General features: G+C 38.8%; 1 protein-coding gene across 2 annotated transcripts in view; it reads right to left on the reverse strand.

Moving 5' to 3' along the window:
• CHST11 (carbohydrate sulfotransferase 11) overlaps positions 1-19,743 on the reverse strand; it is a 223,666-nt gene that overhangs the window by 104,774 nt on the left and 99,149 nt on the right. For both annotated transcript variants that reach the window (XM_070947342.1, XM_070947341.1), the window contains exon 2: positions 11,327-11,412. In XM_070947342.1, coding sequence (XP_070803443.1) covers positions 11,327-11,412 — 86 coding nt within the window. The remainder of the gene's footprint in view (positions 1-11,326; positions 11,413-19,743) is intronic.

Genomic DNA, 19,743 nt, shown 5'->3' on the forward strand with positions numbered 1-19,743 from the left:
TGACTCACGTACAAATCTAGGTTGAAGACAGGCTTAGGAACAGAAGTCATTTTTAACCTGGGACTTGCCTGCATAACAAAATACTTTATCTTCCACCATCTCCACCAATAAAATAAATTTGAAGCCATCCACAAGTGAAATTTTTAATAAATTCTAAAGAATCCTCAGGTAGAAAAAACAGGAGTCTCTTTGTAGGGGAAGAAAACATTTGAGAAATTGCAGATATCAGCATTGCTTCATGTGCAAACTCTTATTAGCAAGTTACAATTATTTTAACTTGGAAACAACTCACCCTTATTCTGGTGTTTTTGAAATAAAAAGATCTGACCGGTTTGCCTTGGCTTTTGACATATAATGCTAGGATGTGATATATGACCCGGAGCTGAAGCAAAGCCTGATGTCTAAAATATCCCATTTCATGTATACATAATGATAGTGCTGCTGTGAGATTAAGGTAATATGTCACCATTGGCCATTTGCATGCATTACAAAAAGTAATATTATATTAAAATATTTCCTGAGGAATCATTCCTTTAATATGACAAGAAAAAATTCCTTTAATATGACAAGAAAAAATATTTTACAAGTATTGTATCAGCGGTTGTTGCAATTCAATTGGCACAATCTTTTCAGTTTATTATGGAAAAAGGGAGAGCTGATTTATTCTAGGAGGGAAAAGCTGGGCTGGGCACAGGAGAATGATGGTTTGCTGGTTTGTTGTGGTTCCATCATCCTCAACACTATTTTATTGTATAATGTCCTTCCTCCAAGGAACTCAGACTTATATCCCCCTTTAAAAATGCTGTCCCCACAAAGAATGTATCTACTGAAATTTTAGAGCTGAGAGTGGAATAGGAATTTAAAACCCAAGTATCTAGCAGCAGTTGGTGCCCTCAAACTAATTCAAAGCTATGTAGGATCGGGCCTGGCAGGAATTTTTATGGGTGATCACCAGGAAATCCCAAGATTAGCAAGTAGCAAATGGCACAATGGCATATTTTGCACTATGCTTTAGATCCAAGTGCTGGTTCAAATTTTTAATGATGTTCTCTCTGCTAACCCCACTAGGCTCCAAATGCAACTGAAGGAATGCATATGTATCAGTTTCTCTAATGGCTTGTGAAAAAGACTTTGGGAGATGGATGGGGCAAAGAGATGTTACTAGGAAACGGTCAGATGAGAAGGCAACCAGTTGATTTGAAGCTGGTTTATTAAGATACTTTTATACAACTTGTTTATTGTTGGGTTTAATATTCTGGCTAGGCAGTGATGAGAAGTATAATCTCATCTTCAGGAACAGGCACTGCTGTTTCCCAGTTACATCCCAATTTCATAGAACCAAAAGTGTTTTTTTAGTTCGTATCATCTATTTCTCAAGCTGCAGTTCTTGTTCAGCTTTTTCCCCCTAAAATAGATTTATAAACTGGGATAAGTTGTTTTACTATCAGAAACATGGTAAATCCACTTTCTAAGCCTTTTCCCAACTCACCATCTCCTTATGAATTCCACCCCAAAATGACACAGACAGAAACAGACCTGGATATTGGTGTGAATGCATAACAGTACATAGTTAAATGTAAGTATTTACCCAAATATTACCTGAGGATAGCAACAATCTTTGCAAAGTCTCCTAACAAAACAGAGACATCTAAGAGTTGACATCAATTTAATGGCAAATCAATCAATCAATCAGACAGAGATAGTCAAGTGACAATCCTACAGTATATATCAGCAACAGGTACTGATAGTTGTAACCGCTGAGGCTTAGCTTCAGCAACCTGGATCAAATTTATAGTATATGATGTTCCACTGTGCATATACATCAAACCGTCCATCATAAAATAGTTTACTGTGCAATTAAAGAGCTGAGCAGAAATTTATGGAGCAATAGATATATTAGTCACAGAGATCTCTGTCTGTCAGAAATTTTAGTCACTTCTGGACAGACAACAGAGATTTAAAGCTGCCAAGCAAGAAATGTTCGCATCCCAGATGTCCAATATCTTTTTTCAAAACCATGTAGCCAAATATGATTAATTTTTACAGGGTATCAAGAGATCTCTGAACATCATTCCTGAAGTAAGCAAGTGTTCTGCCCCAGCTACGGACCCCAAAGAACGCAGCACACACAAAGTCCGTTCAAACCTTAGTTTACTAAATAAACCAGTTTTTTACAACAACGGCTGTTAATTAACTGCATTAACAGCCGCCAAGAATTCAAAGAATAATACTGAAAGCTTACTGTGGTTGGCAGAATGCCCAGAAGCAATTTGCAGGAAGCTGATAAGATAAGCAAGACAAGACAGGAAGGTATGTGAACAGAGTTGTTCCCTGCAAATTGCTTCAGTTGGCGTTCCTTCTTAAATAGGCTAAGGGAGTGGCCAATTAGCCCCAAGCTTTACTCTCGAGGAGACCTCCTCCTGAGGAGCCACTCCTGCCTTTTGGCAGCTCTGCGCGCCCGTGCATCGAGAAGCCCATGCATCGTCCTCTTCACTTAAGGGAGATTCTGGAGGTTCTGAAGGCTCTGGCTGAATCCCCGCCCCTGGCACCACATCTTCTCCAGCCTCCTCTTTGTTCGACTCGAGTGCCAGCTGCACAGGCTGCTGGTGCAGCACCACATCAGCCTCCTCGCTGTCGGAATCAGCTACTAGCTGCACCGGCCACTGACGGGCCACAACAGCAAGCATTAGAAATATGACTTAGAACACCGGGTCTAATCAATTCAACTTGATTCAGAACTCTATGTTTTTAATGAATCAAGTAAATTTGGCACACAACAAAGATGTATACTTAGGAAATAAAGATGCAACAGCCTGGAAATTTAATCATTATTAGAATGAGAATTGGCACATTTAGAAATCATTTCTAACCTTCAGACTCCAATTGACACAAGCATGGGCAGTGATGAGAAATGATACTTTGGTACTTTAAGGTTAAGGAAGAAATATAGAATCCCCATCTCTTTCTAAATACAGGTTTTCCTCCTTTTATGCCAAGCTTAAATTCCCCTAAAACCTCACAGAAAGTGAATTTACATAAAGTAAGACACTGAACCATTGTAAAAAAGAAGGTTGTGCTAGATGGTCTAATATAGATGTATTGACAAATGTGCTTGTAAATTTATAGAGCTTTATTCAAGTATTATGTTGGTCAAACATTATCTTGTCTCATGCTCTACATTAGAGTGAAAGCATTTTTCCGTATTTTCTACAACTAGATTTCTAATGCATGTGGCTATCAGCAAAGAGGCTAGAATGCATTGTAGCCATGTTGAATTTTATTCACATTCTTTGTTATATTGCACACAGTAGATTCACCCAAGTTAACAGTTCAACCTAGGTCTCAGAATTCTCATACTGTATCCAACGTTGTTTCTAATGCTAAAGAGGACTTTTCCCTTTTAATTTGGGGTAAGAGATTAGGCAAGATACTGGCGATGGCCATTTTGATCCCATAGTGACAATAGTAGTTTAGAGTGAAAATAAGCGAGGGAGAGGATCACAAGTAAAAAAATTGCACAATAGGGTAAACTTATGAGTGAAGACGGAAAGTTGTTTTGGCAGGAGTTTTGGCATGTTTCCAGATATGGGGAAAATTGGTAATTGTTTGCACAAGATGATGCTTGCCCATAAACCAAATTATTGGATAAAAAATCACATAAAGGCAAATTGCAACGGGTTGTGAGAACAACCTTGGGAGACAGGAGGAAAAGGCACAGCCTAGACTACAATCGAAATCTGAGTCCAGAGAGGAATGGGGATGGAAAAGCCATTTTAGATGGGACTTTTCCTAGTTCTCTAGAATGTAAAGGTAGGGGAGGGAGAAAGATTTTCAGATTTGCAAGAGTCTGTTAATGGAAGTTTATCTTATGTTAAAGGTAGTATTAGTACCCATGGTTTTGTTTTCCTGTCTGGACTATCTCAAAAAGCAGACACAAAATAACTGAAATGCAAATTCATATAAAGTGAAAGGAAGCTACACAGTATATGACAGTCGTGGGCATTATTTTGATAATTTATATCAATAAAAGGGATAAACATTCTCCAATTGCTTGATTAGTTAAGCCAAACATAAGAGAATTCTAGAGTTATTTTTGAAAAATCACCTTTTTAAAATAGATTTTTAAAAAATTGGCATACCAAAGAAGAATTCCTAGTATTTGATGAGAAGTTTTTCTTACATAGAAGAATGGCATCAAGACCCCATCTAAAGAAAAAGGATAGTAATTTTCTCTCCCATCATCCTCTTCAATCTGGTCTCTAAATTACTTATGATTTGTTTGTCTGTTCAGCTGCAGTGAAAAGATCAGTGACACCCACAGATGTACTCAAACCTCAAATATGTTGGCATTTTTGAACCTTAGTTGACTTAAGCTCTGCAGACTGGTGGGTAATTAACTTATTTTTAGACCACCACAATCCTACAAGTCCACACAAATTACAAGATGCTTCAGTGTGTTGCTTTTCTAAGAATATACTTTGCAAATACACACACACACACACATATATATATTTAAAAAATGAGACCTGGAAATACAAGCAATAAGACCTGAGAAATTTGATTCTTTTTCTAGTCAGTTAATTCTAGCTTCTCCCTAACTCTGTTATACATGACATTCACCTAACCTGATCTCCTGCCATTCTGCCATCACTGGGCAGGGATGGGATTCAAGAATCACGTGGAATCATGCATTATGCTTTTCTCCCCTATACCACATTTCCTCAACTCAATACCATCCAGATAGGTGGACTAAAATTTTCCAGAATAACCAGGTAGCATGGCTATCTGGGGCAAGTGATGATCTATCACAGTGTTTCTTAACCTGGATAACTTTAAGGTGTATGGACTTCAACTCCCAGAAATCTTCAACCAGCCAAGATTGAGAAACACTGCTCTAGCATGAAATGAAAAGAAGGACTGGGGTAACATGATAGCAATGTTCCAATATCTCAGAGGTTGCCACAAAGAAGAGGGAGTCAAGCTATTCTCCAAAGCACCTGAGAGCAGAACAAGAAGCAATGGATGGAAACTAATCAAGGAGAGAAGCAACCTAGAACTAAGGAGAAATTTCCTGAGAGTTAGAACAATTAATCAGTGGAATAATTTGCCTCCAGAAGCTGTAGATGCTCCAACATTGGAAGTTTTTAAGGAGAGATTGGACAACCATTTGTCTGAAATGGTATAGGGTTCCCACCTGAGCAGGGGGTTGGACTAGAAGACCTCCAAGGTCTCTTCCACCTCTGTTATTCTATATTCTATGATGTCTATATGAAGCCATGAAAAAACGTTTTTATAGGCAGTCCATGGGCACAGGCAGAACAGATCCTCCACATTCCAAATGCCTTGTGACCTGATTAGAATATGGACGGGAGAATCCCAGGTCTATAGGCTAGACTGGGAAGTTGAAATAACATCCCAAAATATATCAATGGTGAACAACTGCCATAATGCTCCCAAGAAAAACCCACACATGTATCCATGAACTCATCAGGAACTGAATTCAATTTGGAGAAGACTTTATCTTGTAGAAATAACTTATATTAGCAAAGAAATAGGCTTAAAGGCTATTATAGTAGCCCTCTCAGTGTAGTAATTAAAAATACTGGAGTAAAAGTTGGAAAATTAAAAGCCAGCTGGTTGACTTTCTTTCAGCTCTAGGAAAAAGGTACTGACAAGCAACTTCTAAAAATGTTGCCAAAAAACCAACATGGACTTGTTCCTGAAGTCACTAAGAGTCAGGACTGATTAGAAAGACCCTAACAAGAACAGGAGAATATATTCTGGGGTAATTAGAAAAGAAGCAGCATATGCAAATTACTCATATTCTGATCTGCCTCAAAGAGGAAGCTCTTTTCCTCTCTCTGCTCAGAAAGAAAAAGCTGCAAAAGAAGAGAGGCAGGTATATGGGAATGACCTTGGGAGACAGAATCAGAGGTGGGCTGCATTTACGTTCACAACAGGTTCGCTGGTTGTAAGTGTGCACATGCCCCTTTGGGACTGAAACAGAGCTTCAAACATACCGCTAATCAACTCAGGCAGCTCCGGTAAATACAGCAGGGGCAGCGCGGAACTCAGCTGGGCAGCGTGGGTGGGGAAAACGAGCCAGAAAGTTAGTTATATATGGAAAGCATAGCACAAGGGCGGGTGGGTGGGCCCAGCCAGTGATCACAACTAAGGGTTTGCCCGAACCCATGTGACCATGCGGCAGCCCTCTACTGGACAGAATGAAGAATCACAGACTAGACTGGAGTCCCCAACTCTCAGGCCACGGCCCATTACTGGGTCTCAGCCCATTTTGAACTGGGCCATGGCAAGTGGCAGGCAAGCATGCATGTGTGAGCAACTCCTCTTGGTTTAGGGTATCCTGTTTGAGTAGGGGGTTGGCCCAGAAGACTCCAAGGTCCCTTCCAACTCTGTTATTTTAATGGCTGGAATGCTGGGATTTGCTCAATATCTATAAAGTTTGTCAGGAGGAGTCTGTGAAGAGCTTTTCTGTCTAACCTTTCCAGCTTGGTGGCCCAACTGGGAGGAGGGGCTGGCTTTGTGTGAGTGGCAGGCTTGTGTGGATGTGCAAAGCTCCATTTGTGCGAGTGGCTAGTATGGGCACCCGCCCTTTGCACAAATGGAGTTGTATATGTGCCTGCCATTCACAAAGTCATTTTCTCCCCCGCCCTCAGCCAAGCTTGTGGACCACTGGATTAGACAATGGTCAGATAAGTGGTAGCTGTGTCTGCAGAAGGAATGGGAGCATTGCAAGCACCTCAGAAGGGACCCTCCCTAGTTTCTTAGACTTGTAAAGGCAAGAGGGGAAAGACCCACTTTCAGACTTGAAGGATTCTGTTACTATAACCTTAAACCTTAACCTTACTATACTAGTTAAAGCTAGTATTTCTGGGTCTGCTTCTTGTGTGGACTACCTTGCAAGGCTGACAAGTTGAGATAAAGAATTCTGACAGAAGGGAATATATGTAGCCCAGAGTCAAACTGTACAGTCCTTGGTGCTCCCTCAGCTTGGTTGTTTACCTATAGACATTTTATTACCGAGACAGGTAATGAAACAACTGCACACCAACAACTAAGCTTAGAGAGCACCAATGACTACAGAGATAAGAATTGTTTGGATTACTGGCTGCCAAATGTCTTGCAAGAGCAGTAACATGTGGGCTGCCCAAATGGGTCTTATCCAGTGGTGAAATCCAATTTTTTTATTACCGGTTCTGTGGGTGTGGCTTGGTAGGCGTGGTGTGGCTTGATGGGCATGGCTTGGTGGACATGGCAGGGGAAGGATACTGCAAAATTCTCCATTCCCACTCCATTCCAGGGGAAGGATACTGCAAAATCCCCATTCCCTTCCCACTCCTGGGGGAAGGATACTGCAAAATCCCCATTCCCACTGGGACCAGCCAGAGGTGGTATTTGCCAGTTCTCCAAACTACTCAAAATTTCTGCTGCTGGTTCTCCAGGACCTGTCAGAACCTGCTGGATTTCACCCCTGGTCTTATCAGGTAAGAAAATCTAGAAAAAAGTTCCTAAGGTATCCTTTCATCAGAAGCATATTTCTTAATGAGAAAATTGCCTTCTCGAGTTTTCCTGCCCTGCTCTGTGTAATGCTAAAATACCCACTCCAAGCTGTGTAACCGATGAGAGAGAGACATTCAAGATGGCTATTACTGATGCTCACCTCACTTCACCTCTCCCGCCCGGTGTTCTCTTGCTATTTTCTCTCCTCTGAAAGAAACCGTGAATGTCAACAGTGCACTGTTGGAATATTGCTACGCCATGTGCCCTCTCTCTATTTATATATACAAAGGCTGTCCAAAAAGGTAGCTGAATGCTCTCTAGAGTCTTTCCATTTCTTGCCCTTCCTCTCTCTCTCCCCACCTCTTCCCCTTCCTTCAATCCAACATGAACAGAAATGCCAGTGTACGGATGGCAATTCTCTATGTGTGAAAAAGTCTCATTCAATTCACGTCGATGAGAAATTCTGGCCTTATTTAAACATTGACTCTACTTGCCAACCCCAGTTGGAGGACACTGAAGGAATTCTAATGGTGAATATTTGGAGAAAACATAATTAGAAAGGAATGAAAGAGAATAGTATTCTCGTACTGGACTCACTGCTTACCCACAAAAGGGCAGGATACAGTTACATTCATTGGTTCTAATGAAATTCAGGTCTATTGAATGATCTCTTATCCTATTTTATAACTTCCAGCAATGGGAACTGAAAAATAGCAAGTACCTAATGTAGGTTTCTCAATACACCCAGAAATGGTAAATCATAGAGGTTAGAGTGTATTTCCCTCACTACCTATTCACTAAAAACATGTAAAGGTTTACTCTCATCAGGAAAGTTCTGGGAGAAGTTACTTATCTGTTCAGATAGAGGTATCATTAATGTGCTGGCAATATTCAGTTATATATCTCTAGCCCAGGTCCATGGAGAAATGCAATAGAAGGCATGGTCTGGTATCTGGAAGCTATCCGGGGCTAAAAACAGGCTGGGTTTGGAGACTCAACCCAAACAAGATGAAATGGCTATTGATTCACAGACTGACTGATTCCAGGAATGCTGCATCTTTGTTTATTAGTGGGATTGCAGTTCAGAAAGAAATGAAGCACAATTTGGAGGTCTTCCCAAAATCACACCTCCTGCTTGAAAAGCAGCTGGAAACTGGCAGGAGGGCTTCTGCACAGCTGACATTACTGTGCCAGTTGTGACTTTATCTGGAACAGGATGCATGAAGATGGCCACTCTTGCCCTTGTCATCTCTAGTTTGGATTACTATAACTCATGGAGCTGTCCATGAAGATCAGCTGGTCCCGAAAAGTGGGGTATATGCATACACAATACTCAGTCAGAATATTGCTATATTATAGTGGTGTTGCAGGAACTGCCTAGTTACTAGTAGTTTTCCAAGTGCAATTCAGAGTGCTAGTTTTTGCTTATATAGATATAAGTAATATATAGCTTAGAAACTGGTTGTCTTAGAAACTACCCTTCCCTACCCAAACAACTAGGGATTGGTTACTTAAAGCTTCCTCCTCCCAAGAGGAATGGTAGGAGAGTACCCTACAGTGAGTATACTGGTTCACAAGAACCGGTAGTAAAACCGGCGGGAGGCCCTGCCCACCGCCCCATTTTATACCAAATCCAAGTTCGAATCCTAGTAAGGGTATGGCTAGCTGATGAGAGCTAAATAGTTTGAAATAGATCTATACTAGTCTCCCTTTATTTCTTTATCAGCAAATATAAATTATATATATATATATATATATATATATATATATATATATATATATATATATATATATATATATATATAATTTTAAAAAACTTATCTTGTATTGTATTTTATATTGTAAATTCAGTAAGCTAGAGACCATCTGATTTTAGTAAGTAGATAAATCATACATAAATATAGATTTTACTATTTCCTCTTAAGCAGATTTACTCTCTTTCTGTTGATAGTTTTAGTTTTATTTACCTCTTCCAGTTAGCAATACATAGGGCTTGCCCTAATTTATACAATCTCAAGTAAAACTGTGACTCATTTAATGACATTAAATTAATACGCTTGACAGTTTCAACACTCCCACATTATGACAATTATGCATCTCTCAACTTCTAGCACTTTGTTAAAAATGAAAGAGAGCCCAATTTATAGCCAAGTTAAGATTTCAATCATTCAGTGACTTATTAAATCTAGCAAGATTTATTATGAGACACTTCCCTTAATATCTGACCAATTTTCACAAAATGTCATTCATTGTTAATAAATATACTGTACAATCAGCAAGTCTTGATGCAAATAAATATGGTTACAGTGCCTACTATCCATTGCTAATATTAAACCATACTGTAACAGTCTGTGAGAATGAGGAAGAAGAAGAAGAATCACAGACTAAGCAATGGTGAGATAAGAGGCATCAGAGTCCTCAGAAAGGATGTGGGAGTGGCAAATACAGGTAGTCTTTGATTTACAACAGTTCATTTAGTGACCCTTTTTCACACTTATGACTGTTGCAGCATCCCCATGGTCCCCATGGACAACTGGTTCATATTTATGATGATTGCAGTGTCCCAAGAACATACAGAAATTGTTTAATTACAATACAGTACATGTTTTAACCAGCTGATTGGTATAGAATATCTGCCAAATCTACCTCTTTTGTTTATACAGTTACAATAAATTTCACTACTCTTTCTTTTTACAATTCCCTCCTTCTCTATCCCACAAATAAAAGTGGGAAATACAATATACACTATGTTTACAATACGCCTTTCTCAAGATGCTAATCCTAACATCTAATGAAGTGAATTGTGATCCACAAAAGCTTTAAAATGAAACATAATGTGTTAGCCGTTAAAGTGCACTGTCAGGGTTCCGACCAATGCCCTAATAAAATTAAGAGTCTCAAGCCATTTAGCAAGAAAAATCCAGTTGTTTATTAGAAGCGCCATGTCAGCACTACCTAGGTGAAGCCAGCTCTGGCTTCACCCAATGAAGCCAGCTCTGGCTTCACCCATTGACCCTATTCCCCCCCCCCCCCACCGAGTGTGTCACCAGTCACATTCCCAACAAAGCAATTTCGCGGGTTGTATAAGTCACTCCCTCCAGCCGTTGCGGGTCTCCATGGAGATGGCCTTGACTTCAGCCAGCTAGGCTGTGTCTTGTTTTGACTGAGGTATGAATTCCTTGGCACAGCTGTGAGATGCAATTCCCATCCCCCTGCCTATGGCAACTTGGGAGCAGGTCAGAAAGCTTCACAAGTTGACATGTACAAACATTGTTCCTTTACATACAAGAGGTTTCATTTTCCCCCTCTGGAACAGATTTCAGTTAGCACTATGATGAGCTTTTTTACTCTCTCCCTCTATATCTTCATTTTCACATCAGCAATTAAGAAAACAAAGGTACTGTAAGTCTGCAAGTGTTGTCACTACAAGGACTCATATACACTCTCAGATAAACAAAGGTTTTGGCATCTTAATGCACTTTACTATATGGCAATAGCAGTTAGACTTATATGCCGCTTTACAGCACTTTACAACCCTCTCTAAGCGGTTTACAAAGTCAGCATATTGCCCCCAACAATTTGGGTCCTCATTTTACACACCTCAGAAGGATGGAAGGCTGAGTCAACCTTGAGCCTGGTGAGATTTGAACTGCCAAATTACAGGCAGCCGACAGTCAGCAGAAGTAGCCTGCAGTACTGCACTCTAACCACTGCGCCACCATGGCTCAGTAGTAGTAGAAGTATAGTACAATAGAAGATTCTTTGTATAAGAACAGTGTCTCCAGAATGACTGGAGGGAACTCACCTGGGTTGGGTTGTAGAGTTCTTGTAATGGGCTTCTTGATCCTTTTCGGCAGCAGATGTCCATCCCAAAGCTATTCCTACGTATTACTGATAGAAAATAAACTGAAATTAGTGGACAAAATGCTAACATAGATTCAAAGCATACATCGAAGAATTGCACCTCTGGTGGTGCTTTTAGTCACCAGCAAGCTTACATCCCCAAGGCCAGTCTGTCTTTAAGAATAGTGTACTAAGCAGTGATGGGATTCAACCAGTGTAACAACCAGTTCACTGAGTGCGCGCTTCACATGCACATACCTGCTTTGCTCACGTGTGCGCTGATCGCGCACTGTGCATGCATCCACACTCTATTACAAAACACCATTAAAAGCAGTGTTAAAAGCACTAAAACAGCTGAGGTATGACAATCCGCTCTACCACACCTATCAGCTGGGTTTCAAACGAATGAAATAAAGGTAGGTATAACGCAGGGGCAGGTGGGCGGGCCCAGCTGACAGTCAGAGCAAACCGGTTTGCTCTCAGCTGATTGTTGGCTGGTCCGAACTGGACTGAATAGGCTGAATCCCACCTCTGGTAGTAAGGTTTCATATTGTGGCAGAAAACAAAGCGGAAGTCAGTATGTATGTGCCCCTGTGCACCATAAAGTGACTTCCTGTTAGTTCTGTAATTTATTTATTCATTCATTCATTCATTCATTCATTCATTCATTCATTCATTTATTTGATTTGTATACCGCCCTTCTCCAGCAGGACTCAGGGCGGTGAACAGCCGAGATAAAACAGCATACAAAATTTAAAAAACAGTTTAGAAGGTAATTAAATAATTTCGGCCCACAATTTAAAACAACCCAATTAAAACCAATTTCAAATTAAGACCGAAACGGATGGGATCAAGCCAGCCCAATGCCTGAAAACAGAATCTAAGGAAATATCTTAAATAAATTGAGGCAATTTATCAAATTAAAATCTGTATAAAAAACTGGAGTGACTCTGCAGAAGAGAGATAGAATATCCACATCTGGGTTTCAAACATTTAAATAATAAATCTTAATGTCAATGGCAATATTTTTAAAAAGGTATTTTTCTGTAACAACATATGACTTTTCCTTCTTCGCAGAGAAGTGCACCACAGTTTGGTAGGCTCTTGACTGGCTTCAATAAACAAGTAATTATACATGCTTATTTAATTATCAAATGTGTACCTGCATGCTCTCAATAAAATCCAAACATTTAATCAATCCTATATGTTTTCATTTTCCTTCACAGTTCAAATGAATGGATATTACCATGTGCTATAATTTTAATTAACTGTTTAATCAAATAGCTAATTGGAGCAATTACTTAAAATTAGAACACATGAAAGGTAATAATCACTAATCTTTAGCTGGCACAAATACGGCAACTTGGAATAAAAATGTTCCTCTAGACGGAACAACTTGAAGCTTCTAGCTTCAGTCAGTATAAAGTGCCACCTTTCCAAGTAAGGATCCAAGTTTTAAAGCAGAAAATGGGACCCTCCAACCACTCTGCAACCCTTGATGGCATGTTTCATGCATCTCTTTTCCTCCAAAGCTGTTTCTGCAAAACGCATGCCATCCCAAGCCCTTTGCAAGCCAAAAGCAGCCCTAACGAAAACAACACAGGACCTGACTACAATTGGGTGCTCTTCTTTTGCCATTGAACAGGGTCTTGGTGTGTGTTTTTTTAAAAAAAATTGATTTATATGCCGCCCTTCTCCGGAGACTCAATGCATTAAGTGTTCTTGGAAGTAAAAAAAAAAAAAAAACCTTAAGAATTGAAGTATACCGCCAGGATGCAGGAAGCCAGCCATGCCGAGAAAGAGACGAAAATGAAAATAAAGAGCAATGGAGGTGGAGAAGGAAAGGGCAAGAAGGAAAGAAATAGGAAAGCCCTGGAAACATTTCATGTCAGTTAGGGCTGAGTAAAACTACTTCCCTCAGATTCCTGCCTGCTGCAAAATTTGTCCTGGAATGGACACTTTGATGATATCAAACTATGGGTTTTTCTACTGTTAGTAAGGACAGTTACTACAACGATATTTACACATCACGGGAAGATGGAAACTTGGATACTGAGAAATGTGTCTCTTAGCAACAGCAATGTAGGACTCTGGATGATTTATAATTGTTATATGGCATAATATCAGTAAAACTTAGCTTATTTTTTTTAACAGTGGACCTCTAATAATGGTTTGCTTCCACTTCCTAAAAACCTTCTCCTCCTTTTTGCCTACTTTAGAAATGATTTACCTAAACACTGCTACCAATAATTGGCAGGCTTCTACTGGAAAATGTTCCTCATACAGTATCTTGTAACTACTGTTGCAATGTTTTCAGGGAAATAATCCTCCATTTTAATCGCTGTACTACATATTCCATGTAGACCGGTAGACTGGCAATGATTTTGATGCTCATCACTTCACCTCCAGATGTTGCTGTTCCATGATGATAAGAGTGAAACTGAACTTTTTTAAAAAAGATAGGCAATTCTGCCTACTCCAGAACTTTGAAACTGCAGGCATGAACGAATTTGTGAATTAAATTATATATAAAAATCTCACTATTTAAAGAATAATAATTGGATTCCTGTGAGGAATTCAGAGCTGTAGAGTGGAGATGTACATGGCCATGAAGAAAATATGTGGAAAACTTGAACTTAGCCTGGGAAAACAAGAAAGTATGAAAAAGAAATTCAAAAGTGCCTCACACTGAATCTCCATGAGGGAGGGTGTGAGTCTCCTATAAGAGACTGGGAAGGAGAAATCCTATCAGCCTACATCAATAAAATAAGCTATATTATTTCTCTTGGTCTTTGTTTCCTGACTTGGTCTCCCTTGAAGAGCTATCATATAGTTACATTTCAGCTCTAGCACTCTGAGAAGTTCAATACTGGCACCAACAAGAACAATCATTGCTCAGACTCAATAATCCTACTTGCCTTAAGCAAGAAATCCATCCGCAGCCTTCATATTCCACCTGCTCTGTTTGTTCCCAACTTTCTCTCTCACCAGCACACCCTATCTTTTATCAAAGCCATGGTGGCACTGTGGTTAGAATGCAGTATTGCAGGTTAATTCTGCCCACTGCCAGGAGTTCGATCATGACTTCCCAAGGTCGGTAAAATGAGGACTCAGATTGTTGATTCTGTAAACCTCTTAGAGAGGGCTGTAAAGCACTATGAAGCTGTATATAAGTCCAAGTGCTATTGCTATTGCTAAGCACCTGCAAAGATCAAAACTCTTTCCAAATTCTCAAAATCGAAGAGACATCTGTGGCCTTGCATGACATGGTGTCCTCCTGCAGGCGTTTTGTACTGAAACTCTCATATTAACCAGCAAATACTGCTGAAAAATATAGCATAAGGTCAACCCAAATTTCCACCTTGTGAAGTCAAGTGAGCAAATAGGAACATTTATGCAGGGAGTTTGTCAAAAAGTCTTTGGCAGATCAGACAAAAGCAGAATAGCATGAAAATATCTGTTAGTTAAAGGGCAGAACAGAATTTTCTACCAAAGCTAGAAATAATAGACTGACCTTTAAAATGTATCATACTTGCATTATTTTTGTGTTTTCACTGAAAGACAAATGCTTCTATTTTTGAGAATTCAGTGTAAATAGCGAGGCCATTACTATGGGCTTTTTTCTCTTTTTCTAGTAATGTTACTGTATTTACATTGCTGATATTGTCATAATTTCAATTTACATCATTAAAATATACAGATATTGAGAAATTGCTTCTGTGAGCTGTATCTCATTTTACTTTTCTAAGATATTTCAAAAAATGTTAACTTTTCACTATACTGCTATAAATATCATTTATGTCAATCGAAGTAATCCTTGCATTGACCTCATAATGCAAATTTCTGTAAATTGCCTCAATTCTGGCTTGTTTCAGGCTGATGAACAAATAAAATGACATAAATATATAGAAGGAACATAAATAGGTACAAATGGATTATGTAAAAATACCATGATTAATTCATGCATACAGTTTTGGATGGAATCAATTTGTTCAGCACTGGGGGAGATATATTTGGATATAAATTTGATTCACTTCATCTACTGTGAAGGGTGTCTTATTAAATCAAGGTTTCTGCAGTTTTGTGAGTGATTGCAGTGAAGGTCACTTTTCCAGGTAGTGATGGTCCAAAAGGCTGGTCAAGATGGTGGTTAGTCTTTTTTAAAAAATGGAGACACTTTGAATGACTTTACTTTCCATTGTGTTTCCTTGTGAAAAGTTTTTTCCCCAATATTTTTTAATCAGTTTCTGAAACAATATCTCTCAGGCATGGGTGATAGTTTTCATATTAAGCATAAGCCTCCCTTGTTTCGGTCGCCACGATGTAAAAAAGATGTTGAGACTCTAGAAAGAGTGCAGAGAAGAGCAACAAAGATGATTAGGGGACTGGAGGCTAAAACATATGGAGAACGGTTGCTGGAATTGGGTATGTCTAGTTTAATTAAAGGAAGGACTAGGGGTGACATGATAGCAGTGTTCCGATATGTCAGGGGTTTCCACAAAGAAGAGTTAAGCTATTCTGCAGAGCACCTGAGGGCAAGACAATGTTCTGCCCCAGCTACGGACCCCAAAGGACGCAGCACACACAAGGTCCGTACAAACCTTAGTTTACTAAATTAAATCAGTCTTTTTCAAATAAAGGCTGTTAATTAACTTTCTTAACAGCCTACAAGAATCCAAAGAATAAATAATCGTAATCTTACTATGATTGGCAGAAAGCCTAGAAGCAATTTGCAGGACACTGATAAGAGAACTAAGATCAGGACACAAAGGGGAGTGAACGAAGTTGTTCCCTGCAAATTGCCTCAGTCGTCATCCTTCCTTAAATAGGTTAAGGGAGTGGCCAATTAGCCCCAAGCCTTACTCTCAAGGAGACCTCCTCCTGAGGAATCACTCCTGCCTTTTGGCAGCTCTGCACGCCCGTGCATCAAGAAGAGGCTCCTCCTCTTCTTCCTCTTCACTTATAGGAGGTTCTGGAGGTTCTGAAGGCCCCAGCTGAATCCCCGCCTCTGGCACCACGTCTTCTCCAGCCTCCTCATTGTCTGACTCGAGTGCCAGCTGCACAGGCTACTGGCGCAGCACCACACCAGCCTCCTTGCTGTTGGAATCAGCTACTAGCTGCACAGGCCACTGGCGGGCCACAACAGACAAGAAGCAATGTGTGGAAACTAATCAAGGAGAGAAGCAACCTAGAACTAAGAAGAAATTTCCTGACAGTTAGAACAATTAACCAGTGGAACAACTTACCTCCAGAAGTTGTGAATTCTCCAACACTGGAAGTTTTTAAGAAGAGATTGGGTTGTCAGCTAAAATTATAGAAGCAGATGAAGACGGCAGGTTCATAGCAATTGAACTGCACACAGTAAATGGCCAAATTCTAGTGATTGGAATTTACGCTCCTAATCAACAACAGGATCACTTCTATAAAACTTTGCACAACAAAATACTGCAATGGGATTATAGATCTATTTTAATCATGGGAGATTGGAATGGAGTAATTGATTCCAAAGTAGATAAAAAGAGTTTGGCGAAATCAAGGATCAGACTACCACAGACTTTTTTTGACATGAAAGAAGATCTGGAATTAAAAGATATTTGGAGGATACATAACCCAAAAGAATTGGACTTTACTTTTTTCTCTGATAGACATAGATCTTTTTCCAGGATTGACTTTATTTTATTATCAGATGATTTACTTGTTAAGACAAAAAGAACAAAGATTTTTCCAAGAACTCTAACTGACCATAGCCCAGTATGGATAAAAATAGAGATTGGAAAGATTGAGAGAAGATCATGGAGATTAAATGAAAATTTGTTTAGATATGAAAAAAATATAACAGAACTTAAAAAGCAGTTGAAATAATTTTTTGAAATGAATTTGAATAAGGGTACCCCAATTGAAATAGTGTGAGATGCGAGTAAAGCGTGTATGAGAGGGGTACTCATTCATATGAATTCTAAACACAAACTGAATCGACAAAAGAAAAGATCTGAAATGGAAGCAGAAATAAAGAATAAAGAACAGTTACTTATTAAAAATCCAATAGATGAAAGAATACGTGGTGCTATAAAACTTCTGAAAGATCAATTTCAAATGCTTATGGCTGAACAAACTGCAACAAATTTACAATATGCGAAGCATAATACATTTTGTAACGCTAATAAACCGGGCAGATGGTTGGCTTACACTTTAAGGAAGAAGCAGAGTATACTGACTATTGATAGCATCGATATTGGAGGGAAAGAAATTTTTCAACAAAAATTAATTAAAGAAGTCTTCGTAGATTATTACACTAAACTATATGCTAAAGATGATATGCAGAATGGACTTATAGAAAAATATTTAGAAAATAAAAGAGTCATAAAAATTACCAACCAACAAAAGGAAAGAATGAATTATCCTATAACAGTTGAGGAGATTATTGCAGCAATTAAACAACTGAAAACAGCTAAAGCTCCTGGAACAGATGGCTTAACTGCGGTGTATTATAAAATTTTGCAAGCAGAAATGGTTGAGCATCTTAGAGACTTATTTTGTAATATACAACAAGGGGGTAAAATACCCCCGTCATGGAAAACAGCTTACATTTCTTTGATACTAAAAGAGCAAGCAGGTCCTAAAAATTCTGAGAATTATAGACCAATATCTCTTCTGAATAATGATTATAAAATATATGCAAAAGTATTAGCCAACAGGTTGATGCCAGTTATTCAAGAGGTGATTCATGATGATCAAGTGGGATTTATAGAGGGCAGATACATGAAGGACAATGTAAGGCAAATTATAGATTTATTGGAATATCTTGAGAAAAATAAACAGATCCCTGCAGTGCTGGTTTTCTTGGATGCGGAGAAGGCCTTTGATAGAGTGGACTGGAATTTTCTATTAAAGACTTTTAAAAAGATGGACTTTGGGGATCAATTTATACAGGCGGTTTCAGCAATTTATCAAGAGCAAAAGGCACAGATTATTATTAATGGAAGTTTGACAACAGACTTTAATATTGAAAAAGGAACAAGACAAGGTTGTCCGTTATCCCCTTTGTTATTTATTTTAACACTAGAAGTCTTGTTGAATACAATACGGGACTCGAATATCTTGAAAGGTATAGTGATAAGGCAAGAGGATTACAGAATAAGGGCATTTGCAGATGATATGGTTGTTACCCTAACACAGCCGATGGAATCAATAATCCAGATGAAAGACATTATAAAAGACTATGGTACAGTATCAGGATTTAGACTGAACCAGAAAAAAACTAAGATGATAGCTAAAAATATGACACAAGATCGAAAACACGAACTTGAAAGGAGGGCAGGTTTTGAGATTGTACCAAAGGTAAAATATCTAGGAGTTCAGGTTGCAGAATCAAATATGAAATTGTTTCAAAATAATTATGAGGTGTTGTGGCGAAATATACAGAAAGATATGGAGACTTGGAAAAAAATGCAGCTGTCTTTACTTGGAAGAATAGCAGCAGTTAAGATGAACATTTTGCCAAGATTTCTTTTTTTGTTTCAAATGATTCCGGTGCTTAGAAGTGATAAACACTTGAAAGAATGGCAAACTGGATTGAATAAATTTGTCTGGAATGAGAAAAAGCCGAGAGTTAAGCTGAAAATTATGCAAGATGTTCCAGAAAGGGGAGGTCTTAAACTTCCAAACCTACAATTATATTATGAAGCAGCAGCTCTGACTCAAGCAAGTGATTGGTTTGGAAGGAAAAAGACTGGAATATTGAATATAGAAAGTTTTGATCTTGAATTTGGTTGACATGCTTACTTATTTTATGAAAACAAAGTGGATAAAGTATTTAAAAGCCATATACTTAGAGACTCCTTGATGAGAGTTTGGAAGAAGCACCGATTCAAATGGGATTACAAAATACCGCTATGGCTGGATCTTGGTCATATCATGTGGAATACAAATATAATGTCACTCGGGGGGTTTTTATATAAAGAAGTTCTTTTTACAGATGCGGGCAGATGGCAACTAAAGACATTAGAGACACTGTTGGACGAAGGGATTAATCTAACTTGGTTACAGTATAACCAACTTCAACTGAGATGGAAAGAGGATCAAAAAATTGGTATTATGTTGCATGAGGAAGAATTGGTTAGACATATAAAAGAGAAAGGTCCAATGCATATTAAAAGGCTTTATAATGTTTTGTTAGAAAGGGATTCGGAAACTGAGCTGGTTAAAGATTGCATGATTAAGTGGGCACAAAATTTTGCAGAACCAGTGATGTTGGAAACATGGGAAAAAATTTGGGTTCAGAATGTTAAATTTACACAGTCGCAGAATTTGAGGGAAAATTTTTATAAAATGTTTTATAGATGACATTTAGACCCTAAGAAATTGTCATGCATGTACCCT

The sequence above is a fragment of the Pituophis catenifer genome, unplaced genomic scaffold (genome assembly GCF_029215685.1).
Source record: "Pituophis catenifer annectens isolate HBS135680 unplaced genomic scaffold, rPitCat1.0.hap2 SCAF_7, whole genome shotgun sequence".
Taxonomy (NCBI): domain Eukaryota; kingdom Metazoa; phylum Chordata; class Lepidosauria; order Squamata; family Colubridae; genus Pituophis; species Pituophis catenifer.